The 10,324-nt window shown below is 46.8% G+C and overlaps 2 protein-coding genes across 3 annotated transcripts; one reads left to right on the forward strand and one right to left on the reverse strand.

Moving 5' to 3' along the window:
• The first annotated feature begins 263 nt into the window (after positions 1 to 263).
• On the forward strand, positions 264 to 4,744 carry LOC123161807 (uncharacterized). Of its 2 annotated transcripts, XR_006480893.1 has the most exons (6): positions 264 to 638; positions 1,355 to 2,218; positions 2,420 to 2,620; positions 2,722 to 2,917; positions 4,317 to 4,574; positions 4,652 to 4,744. XR_006480893.1 is itself a non-coding variant. In XM_044579621.1 (5 exons), the coding sequence occupies exons 1-5, from the start codon at positions 498 to 500 to the stop codon at positions 4,496 to 4,498; spliced, it is 1,584 nt and encodes a 527-aa protein (XP_044435556.1). In that variant the 5' UTR covers positions 264 to 497; the 3' UTR covers positions 4,499 to 4,744. The 2 variants fall into 2 exon arrangements, 1 of the variants encoding a protein (XP_044435556.1); XM_044579621.1 differs by having other exon boundaries at positions 4,317 to 4,744.
• A 1,373-nt stretch (positions 4,745 to 6,117) lies between these two features.
• On the reverse strand, positions 6,118 to 9,283 carry LOC123161808 (protein BZR1 homolog 3). Its single transcript, XM_044579622.1, has 2 exons — positions 8,797 to 9,283; positions 6,118 to 7,464 (listed from the first exon to the last, which is right to left on the reverse strand). Exons 1-2 carry the CDS (start codon positions 9,055 to 9,057, stop codon positions 6,646 to 6,648), a joined length of 1,080 nt encoding a protein of 359 aa, XP_044435557.1. The 5' UTR covers positions 9,058 to 9,283; the 3' UTR covers positions 6,118 to 6,645.
• Between the last annotated feature and the right edge of the window lie 1,041 nt (positions 9,284 to 10,324).

Consider the following 10,324-nt stretch of genomic DNA (forward strand, 5'->3'; position numbering starts at 1 on the left):
TTTATTCTATTAATATAATAATCATAACTACTCAAGTGTTAAAAACGCGCTATTATATTATGAGACGAAGAGAGTATACTCACTCAATGAATACCGTGCCCTCGGCCATAAAACTGTCGAACGTAACTAATGGCCACACGCGTATATCCAGTTCACCAATGATTGACACCGTGCAGGAAAGTAAAACAGATATAGACCGTAACTACGAGGGGCTTAACGCGAAAGGCACAAACACAAATCGTTTATTTTCGTTTACACGCACACACAACACAATTGTTGTAGGATACACGTTGAGTTTCCTGGGGATTTTAACGTGTTCCTCCCGTCTCCCCTTCAGCTTCCAACTCGCCCGTCATCTTCATCTCCCTCATCACGCGAAATCCAAATCCGAACGAAAGAAAATCCCCAAATCTTAAGTCTTCTCCGCACCTGATCCTCCCCAACTCCCGCGCCGCCCGATTCGATCCGGCGCCGGGCCGCCGATCCCCTGCGGCGGCATGGAGGCGCCCGATCGCCTGTACCCCTCGGTCGAGCCGTACGACCTCGAGCCCCCGCAACTCGACGACGACGCCGCCGTGGGCACCGGCGAGGCTAGGGTTTGCGACCCGCCGGTGAGGTGGGACGAGGAGCCCAAGGAGGTAACAATCGAGCTGCCCCCTCTCCGATTCATCCCCGGTCGGCTTCGCCTTCTCTGTAGATTGGAATAGCCGGGTTGCGTGATGGGTTGTGTCTTGGCTGGATTGCAATTGGCGAGTCTCGCGTCTGGTTACCCGTAGCATTGGCGCGTTAAGGATTGCCGTATTGGGTGTTTAGGATCAAGGAGCAGAACGCTTCGTGAAAAGGTACGGATTTTAGGTTCGTGCTGGTTGCACGTGCACTTCTATCGGCGCGGGGAGTAGCAGCTGTACGTGTTGTTGGGGATGTTGAGGGTCTGAGCGATTGAAATTCTTGCCTTTGCACTTGCGTTTTGGTTTGAAGTTTGTTGTGGCTGCGGTCTGAAGGGTTGCCATTCGCATTGATACACAAAATGCATCTTTTCTAATCAGGTTTTGTTCTTTTGGACTGTTTTCTACTTAGTCTAGAGTAGGTGAGTGGTGAGCTGTATGTTATATGTGCCACTCTATAAGGAAATGTGGAGAGATAAATTTTTCTTCTTCTATTCTATGTTTAGAAGCATGGATGCATATTTTTGGAAATGTAATTCTTGCCTATGATCAATAAATGGGAGTTCCTTACATAGTAAGAAGTTGACTATAACTCATGTTCTTTCCAATTCATGCCCATAATCGTATTTGTATACAATTGTTACTGTGGACATATTTAAAAAAAATGCTGTGATTTCTTGTTAAATCAGGGAACCCACGTATGCGAGCAAGGGGCAAAAGATAATCCTGACAGAGATGACATGGAAGACCACCTTAGTGTTGTCAATATTTATGAGAGTGATGACGAAATGACCACCTTCAAGGGATCAGGAGAAAACATCCATTCTGATTGCCCACTTCGTCAACAAACTGGCATCTGGGTACCTCCTTCTGTTCCACCGATGACAAAGCATGATCATGAGGAGTGGCAAAAGGGCTTTGTCTCAAATGCTGGATACTTCATAGAAGACGAATATAAGTGGGATATGGATGAAGACATTAGGGAGATGACAATGTGGGATGTGTTTGCTGAGATGGCTGTTGCAGGAAAAGATAAATTATTATCTGTTGCATCATATGATTTTGGGAGGCATAGCATGTCTCTAGTTTCACACTTCCTTCTTCAAGCGGCTTTGGAGGATAACTCTCAAACACTTGCAGAGGCCAGTGTTGGTTCTGAACATGCCCTGCTTGAGACAGAACCGACAAAGTGGTTGCCTGATAGTGCTGCTCCTTCTTGCATGCTCTGTGGAGCGCGCTTCCATCCAGTAATTTGCTCTCGCCATCATTGTCGTTTTTGTGGTGGGATATTCTGTGGCAGCTGTTCAAAGGGTAGAAGCTTGATGCCTCCAAAATTTGGAACTTCAGATCCTCAAAGGGTCTGTGATGTTTGTGGAGTACGCCTTGAGTGTATTCAGCCTTACTTGATGAACCAGATAAGTCGTGCTTGTCAACTTCCGACTAAAGATTTGACAGACCTGAGCACCTTGAGGTCATGGTTAAACCTCCCATGGGCACCAACGATGGAGTATGAGATATACAAGGCTGCAAATTCCATACATGGGTATTGTAAGGTATGCCTATTCTATAATTTAGTACTCCCTCTGTAAAGAAATATAAGAGCGTTTATAGATCACTAAATAGTGATCTAAACGCTCTTATATTTCTTTGCGGAGGGAGTACCTGTTTATGTTCTCTAATTTGGTCCAGCTAGTTATTTGGGATCAACTAGAACACTACTCACCAAGCTTTCCATGATTAAATGCATTTTTTAGGTTGGAAAGCTGAATCCAGAGAAGTCCATTCCTGATTCAATTCTTAGACAAGCAAAGGGGCTTGCTATAATTACTGTGGTAAAGGTTGGAATGATGGTCACATACAAAATTGGTACTGGGCTGGTTATTGCTCGCAGAGCTGATGGTTCTTGGTCCCCTCCTTCAGCCATATCTACTTGTGGTGTTGGATATGGAGCTCAGGTCTGTGGCCTCTCAAGTCTTCTATTTCCATCAAAGAAGCTTGTGTACTATTATAAAGTCCTGATAGCATATGGAATATTTCCCGGCATTCTGCATTTCAGGCTGGCGCTGAGTTAGCTGACTTCATCATTGTTCTGAGGAACACTGATGCAATTAAAACATTCAGTGGAAATGCACATTTGTCACTTGGGGCTGGTTTCGGTGCTTCGGCTGGTCATCTTGGACGGGTGGCAGAGGCTGATTTCCGTGCCGGTGATGGTGGTTATGCTGCCTGTTACACATACAGTTGTAGCAAAGGTATGGCTGAAATCATCAGTAGCTGAGCAGGACTTGACTTCGTTCTATTAATTTTATCTGTTCAAATTTCTCCTGGACTATATTTTCCCAATTTGCTGATTCTGTTTAAAAACCAGGGCGGCAAAAAGATGGAAACAATTTCTCTTGAGTACCACTTAGTTCTTAGAGTAGATGCCACTTTGCCAGGTCCCTTTATTTTTTAGTTTTGAATGATGAATACTAATCTGTGTGTGATTTACATTATTAACCATTATCTCATTGCACATTAAACTTGGCATTGTTGATTCTGCCAAATTGGTAGCTTTTACAAATAGCTTTTGTAACTCGGGAAGTATCATTCACCCAGCAATATATAGTCAGATATTATTGAGTTTTATTGTGATTGTCTGTGAAAGTAGTTTGATGTTTACACATATATCCAACATTCCTGAAGCCTCTAGCTTCTTATGATAATTTGTGATCCAGACCAAGAATTGTATTCCTTAGAAAATGGTCCATAGACCTTTTAGGCTTTAGCCATGTTACGGTATGCGGTGGGCACATACCTGGTTATTGGTATCTCCTATGGCCAAATATACGCTAGTGTATTCAAATTTGTGCTTCTGTCCTCTGGGCAGTTGAACAAAATGAAATCGTGATGGTCAAGTTTTGCAACTGCTGGTTTCCACATTTCTAGCAGTACATTCAGACAACTTGTTAAATTAACATGTGGTATAGAACTATCTGAGTAACAAATTGTTACATATAAGTTGTACTGCATTCGGGGTGGGCTACATCACCTGTTGGATTTGGCATGAACAGTTAGGATGACAGCATGTATGGATGGTCTTAACTTCGCACAGACAGTGGTACAATCTTCTTAAACATGGAGTACTTCAAATTTGTAGCAACGCGCCAGCATGTGCTATAACTTGCAAAATGTATTTGTGTGTCTTTGTGGCTGAAAACCATGAAATAGCATGCAGTTTATGTTGCTCAATTGTGACTTCTTGAACTGAAAAAAGCGCAGTTGTACTTTGGACTGTTTTATCAGTATTAGCTGTGTAATTATTTGCTTCTGTAAACAGTTATTAGTATAATTATTGGGTATCATTTCCCAATGATATGTTCAATATTGTACTACCTCATGATTTTTTTAGCTAGTTTAGCCTACAAAAACATCTTATATTTCGATACGAAGGTAATTGCATATATGACCTCTTATGATTTTAGTTATTACAAAAGCTGGGTGCATACTGATGTCCAACTAAATGTAGTTCTTTTATAATGTTTGTTTGGAATGTTACATTTGTACCATTGGTGACAATGATGAGTACATCTGGTAATCTCCACTGGATCGGTCATACACAGTTTTTGTTTCGCTCACTTTGATGTTTACATCTTTTTCTTTCTCTGGCAGGCGCCTTTGTGGGATGCGCACTCAATGGAAGTGTAGTATCAACCCGAAACAACGAAAATGCCCGATTCTATGGCGGTCCAGTCAAGGCATCAGAAATCCTTCTTGGTTCACTGCCCAAGCCACCTGCCGCCGCCACTCTCTATAAAGCTCTATCCACACTATTTGATAAGATCGGAAAGTAATATTCGTCTTTCATGTGGTGACACACATTGTGTCGCTCCCTGTTGGTCGTCACCTTTGGAGCTTCAGTATCTCTAGGTAATTTGCTTGTTTGCTAATTCCTGGGTGCCAGTCAAGCAACTGTACAGTTTACCATTCGTTGGTACATGAAACAGGTCATCTATCCAGTGCCAGAAACCACTTTGTAAATGTTGTACATATTGATCACAATTGCGCGAGAAATGAAAGGGAAAGAAAATTCTTCATCAGTCTTACCCTTGATTGAAACTCGTCTGGCATCTTACTGTTGCAATGTGAGCAACTTACTCGTCTTTGTTTTACCTAGACCACCTATCGGCATCTCGGCCTGCCACTGTTTTTTGGTTAGTAGTATATTTTAATGAAATGCATGATGATTGTCATCTCCTTGAATCAATTTCTATACATGACAGGAAGTATAGCAAAAAGGACCTGTAGGTTCATATAAAGTGTTTGAAACCTGTGATGGTATAATTTATTTGCTTCTGGCGGTGCCGTACATGAACATGCACACTGGGATGTTAATTTTGCCACTAGCCAGTTTTATCATGATGGCAATAGATGTACTAGCAGCATGTGCTGTGTACATGTACTATTTCTTTGGGACCTGCGGCTGCGCCCAGCTTTTTTCAGTTGGCTACCGCTGACCCATCATGACGGCAGGCCTGCATGGAGATTGTGCCATGGAGGTGCTGGTGCTGGTGTGCTCCTCAGATTCCGATCTGACATGCTTGGATCAAGCTGGTCGCATAATCATCACAAGCCCTGCTCACACTCGACAAAAGTTGAGGCTGTCATATCTGTAGCTAATTTATACAGTACTGTATGTTGATTGATCTAAAAAGAAGGATAAACTGTCAGTTAGCACAGCAGATTGCTGCTTTAGATCTGATAATAGACATCCTTAGAAAACATCTAGATGCGAATTAGACAAACTGCTGATGATAATAAGCTCTTCCAGCCAGACGGCCGACCCGATGCTGCGTCTTCGTCGGACTAGCATTCCACCGATCGTTGAGAGTGATGAATCCAACTCAACGATGTCTATCTAGTTGGACTATATAATCCCACGAAGGCATGAACCCACGTCCACCAATCTACCCGAGAATAATCGCGGACGGGGTAAACCGTTGTACAAACAATACTACAGTGCAATGCAAAGGCCTTTCTTTCAGCTGGCCTGTCTACTGCACGTTCACCGCATGGTCTGCTGCTGCTGTTGTTCGATCTGAAGCACTAATTTTTGAGACAAGGGTCATGATTAGCTGGGGCCTGGGGTATGGTATGGTGGCAGCTGAGACTGGCGGCGAGGCTGCATGACAGTGTCGGCGCCTGCAGGCGGAAATGACGGCGGCAGCCGAAAGAGACCATGGATTTCTTGTCCGGAAATTCAACTAAACTTGGACTGCAACAAGGGAAAGGAAGACACTAGTTTTCTTGTTTAAACACCTCCAAGATCCAGGCAAAGCCTCCACCTGGAAACATCATCTTGTGGAACTCACCTTCGCATCAGCACACTGGTAAAACTATTTGCACCAACAGTTACCGCTGAGAGGATCCAACAAGAAGATGAGTAAAAGGAATTTCTAACAACTCCAACCAATAACCAGCAAAGACACAAAAGAATCAATGAATGAACGGTCCAGCACATACAACGCACACCCTTCTGACAGAGTGCAGCGACAACAGTCATATCAAGGACAACTGAAACTTGTGTTTGCATTGCATTACAAGAGCACATGATAAATGGCCACAGGACTTGCATCTACTGCTTTGCTTACTGATGACGAATGATCTCCGCCATTCCATTTCTTCAACATGTCCAAGGTGTCCTGCCAGCATTCCTTGCCATTTTTTCATCTTTCCTTTTTTTTAATAAGTAAGGAAAAAAAAAGAAGAAATAAGCTAACAAGTTGCATAATGTAGCTAAAATATAAGTCCAGACCAGGCCCCTGAAAGAGGATGGACATCATCTGCAGAGGATCGTCGAAACGATCCCTCAACTCCCTTCTCTCTTTCGACAAACAAACACCGAGCTTGTAGAACATCAGACCGACACCCAAGTAAGTATCAAGGATAAACCCACCAGGCGAAGAAGAGACAGACACTTGTGGCATCATCATCATCATCATCAGAAGGGTGGTTCTCCACGGGTCCTTGAGCTCCCGAGGGTGAGCTCGAGCTCGTCCGAGGCGCATTCCTCGTGTATCCGCTCCCCTTCCCATGCCTTCACCAGCCCGGGCGATCCATTGTTGCCATTGCTGTTGCTGCCAAAGGCAAAATCATCCGCTGCCCCCTCAACCATCTCCATCTGGACATCGTGGTGAGCCGGCGCATGATCGCCCATCACCGGGGAGCAGGTTCCGCTCTGTCCAGGGGTGCACGCCCTCGACGAGCTTGCAAGGGCGATCCCAAAAGGATTGTGTGAAACAAGGTTGTACGTCGGCGACGAAGGTCCGGCGGACGATATCTGGAACCCGGCCAGCCACGCCGGGTCTGGAGCAACGTGGTGGCCAGGGCTCGGAGGTGTGGAGTTGGGAAGGGAGGTGTAGTTTGCCCCGGCCCATGGTGGCAGAACACATTGGCTCTCCCAGTCAGTCTTCATGCGCGGCGTGTGAGTCGGGGAGCTGGATGGGGGTGTCACTGGAGCGCTGATGGAACCTCCATTGAAGTAGAGATGGTGCAGCTGTGGGAGCTTGGAGGAGGAGGCAAATGAGGGGTTCGAAGAAAGGTTCTTGAGCCATGGGATGAGGGAGCTTCCCTCGACACCACCAATGAAGTTGTTTCCACCACCAAGAGTGATGTGAGAAGAGGATCCAGAGCTCGGAAAGGAGGAGGACGCAGGGCTCGGGTTGTATGAGGCCCGTGGGCTCGGCTGATATGAAGAACAGGGGCTTGCCGAAGCAGACCTCATTGGATCAGGACGCACTTGTGGAGGAGGCTTACATCCCTGAAATACAGACAAACAGAACAATTAACAATCTAGTAATTCATTTCATGCAAAGGAAATGTAGGTGCGACAGACAACGGCTTCCAACTATAAAATTGACCAAACGGTTTTTACCCAATTCATCCATGAACAACTAACAATCTAATTCATCCCTGAAATAGCTGAAAATGTAGTCTATCACGCCACTAAAATCTACCGAAATAATTGAAGCATCAGCTTACTATAAATTGACGAAAAGAAATGTGGCGATTTCCAGTGAAACACTTGTACAGAAGGAAATACCTCAGTTTGATCATGCAAGAAACTAGTATACATATTACTGTAAGTTCTTGAGAAAAAGCTTATGTGAAAGTACTTATCCAAGTTATTCGCAAAAAAAAAGGTACTTATCCAAGTAGAGGCAATTGAAATGTTCCGTGCAAACACAATATTTTCTGCACCCCCCTAACTATATTGAAGTTTCTCTTCTTGTAAGGAGGTAATTATGAAAGTTTATTCCATTTATTACTGAAATCCTAAATCAGGAGGTTGCTAAAACAGCGGAGGCCACGTCGCATTCCCCATTCCTAAAACTAGCTGGACCCCATTTCCCCTTACTTGGCAACCGAACTGCCAAAATCGCAAGAAAAACAAGCATCTTCCAAGGAGCAAACAGTTCGAAACTTGTTTGTTTTCCTTTTTTGACGAATCATAACTCCAGAGGTTGCTAAAACAGAGGAAGCGACATTGCGTTCCCCGTTCTTGAATCTCCAGCTCCGGTGACATGACACAAAAACAGCCTAAATCCAAACAGCACGGCAGAAACCAAAGAAGAAAAAATTCAACTAAAGGCAAACAAGAAAAAAAATCCAACCAAAAGCAAAGGAGAAATTGCATCGCATTTGGCGCATCCAAGAACAATCCTCTAAGAGCAAGAAAAATCACCACAGCATTCCTAGAGAAAGAAAAAAAAATTCAATTAAAGAAAGCAAAAGAGAAATTGCTCCAGAACCATTAGCTTTGATGTAGAGTACAGCGCATCGCACTTGGCGCATCCAAGAACATTCCTCTAATAAAAGCAACAAAATCGCCACGGCATTCCTAAACCAAGCAGAGTCCGTGACTTCCCGCCATAAGAAGCAACCGAATCCAAGCAGAAACGGAGCACCCACGTCCCAAGTAGCAGAACAAGTCAGATCAAACACACGAGCACGCTCAAGAAACACGCAAATCGAAGCCGCCGCTCCTCGGGTGTCAGGTGCTACGTGGCCTCGCAGATATATCGGGCGGCGGAGCAAATTAAGGCCATTGCGAGGAGGAGCGAGCAAGAGCAAGATTGGTTGGATGGGTTACCCTGCGGTAGGTGGTGCCGTCGGGCTCGACGACCCAGCCGGCCTCGTTGCAGAGCGCCTTGAGGACCTCATTGTTGTCGCAGTGCTTGGGGAGGTTGTAGTTGCCGTAGGCCCTGAGGCCGGTGTAGATCTTGGCGGCGATCGCCCGGCGCCGCCGCTCCCTCCGCCGGTTGTTCTCGCGCTCCCTCCACGTGGGCACCCTCGTGCCGCCCAGCCCGTGGCCGCCGCCGCCGCCGCTCCCTCCCGCGGGGCCGTGCATCATCGGCGCGCCCGCCGCCGCCGCTGGATCTGCGAGGTCTGGCCCGGGGTTCGCCGCGCTGCTTCGCTGTTTCTTGCGGCCGCAGCTCTCTCTCAATCTCTCGCTCGATTGCTGGCTGGTTTGTTTAGTATTTGTGGGGAGGAAGACGGAGGAGGAAGGAGGAATTGGCAGTCTGAACGCAGCTGCTGCCTCATGCCGCTGTCTGTCTGGCTTAAACGCTCGGCTCAGCTCGCGGGTGCGAAATGCCCTTTATTTATTTATTTTCCTTTTTTTACGCTCGGGCAGCTCTTACCACCTTCCCGTTTTACCCTCCGAGTTTATTTACGGTATAAAATAAATAGATTCTGTACGGTTGGGTCAAAGAGAGAGAGAGATCCATGATGTTTTGGAAGTGATTTAATTTTCTCTTCTTTTCCGTCCAAGCATACGTTCTTGAGCATTCCAATGTACGGTATGTGTGTATTTCCAATGTACACTGTACTGCGTCATCTGGTAGGTGTACAAACTGTGCGGACGCTGATATGGAAAAGACATTCGGCCTGATAGGCTGAGACCAAATCTGGCCATAGATTAACCTTGGCGTCGCACGTACCGTTACGCGTTACGCGTGGAGGGGCAGACACGGTATTCCCCACGGTCCGTTATTACGCGCCGTAACGATATCCCAGCACAGCACGGTCGTCATCATCATCACGGCGCAAAAAGTAAAAAAAAACATCTCTGACGAGCCGGGCCCACCTGCCATCGCGCTTTCTTTCGCGGTCAAAACGGAAGGGGGGAAAGGGGCAAGACGCGGGCCCGTCGCCGAGCCGTTCCGAACGGGGACCGCGCGGCGGCCGAATCTTTTCTTTCCCTCGGCGTGCTGCATGGCCGTGGGGACCGCGCGGCGGCCGGCCGGCCTCGGGATCCGCGGCGGCAGGCCTACGACGACGACGAGAGCGAGGCTACGGGCTGCTCGCTGACGCCGAGGCAGTGGCAGTGGCAGTGCGGTGGCGCACAGTGGTCGCGGGCGTCGCCTCGCTATCTTTGGCCGGCGACGTCGCCTCGCCTTGGATCCTGGGCGCGTTTCTCGTCCGTTTTGCGCGGGATTTCTGGCCGCTCGATGCGTGCGGTGCGGTGCGCGGGCGTAGTGTGTGCGCGTGCCTGCAGTTTCGAGTCTAGCGTACTGCTCGGGCTTCTGTTGGAACTTGGAGCGGAAATGCTGCGGCCTGGCCCTGGCTTCCCGCCCGGACCTCTTTTTTTTTTAGGCGTAGGTCGGACCTTTTTCAGT

The sequence above is a fragment of the Triticum aestivum genome, chromosome 7B, assembly GCF_018294505.1.
Source record: "Triticum aestivum cultivar Chinese Spring chromosome 7B, IWGSC CS RefSeq v2.1, whole genome shotgun sequence".
NCBI classification, from domain to species: domain Eukaryota; kingdom Viridiplantae; phylum Streptophyta; class Magnoliopsida; order Poales; family Poaceae; genus Triticum; species Triticum aestivum.

Coding starts and splice junctions, on each gene's coding strand:
- LOC123161807 (XM_044579621.1), top strand. CDS start 498: ATGGAGGCGCCCGATCGCCTGTACCCCTCGGTCGAGCCGTACGACCTC. Junction 2,219..2,419: donor CCATACATGGGTATTGTAAG/GTATGCCTATTC, acceptor TGCATTTTTTAG/GTTGGAAAGCTGAATCCAGA. Junction 2,621..2,721: donor GTGTTGGATATGGAGCTCAG/GTCTGTGGCCTC, acceptor TCTGCATTTCAG/GCTGGCGCTGAGTTAGCTGA.
- LOC123161808 (XM_044579622.1), bottom strand. CDS start 9,057: ATGATGCACGGCCCCGCGGGAGGGAGCGGCGGCGGCGGCGGCCACGGG. Junction 7,465..8,796: donor ACGGCACCACCTACCGCAGG/GTAACCCATCCA, acceptor TCTGTATTTCAG/GGATGTAAGCCTCCTCCACA.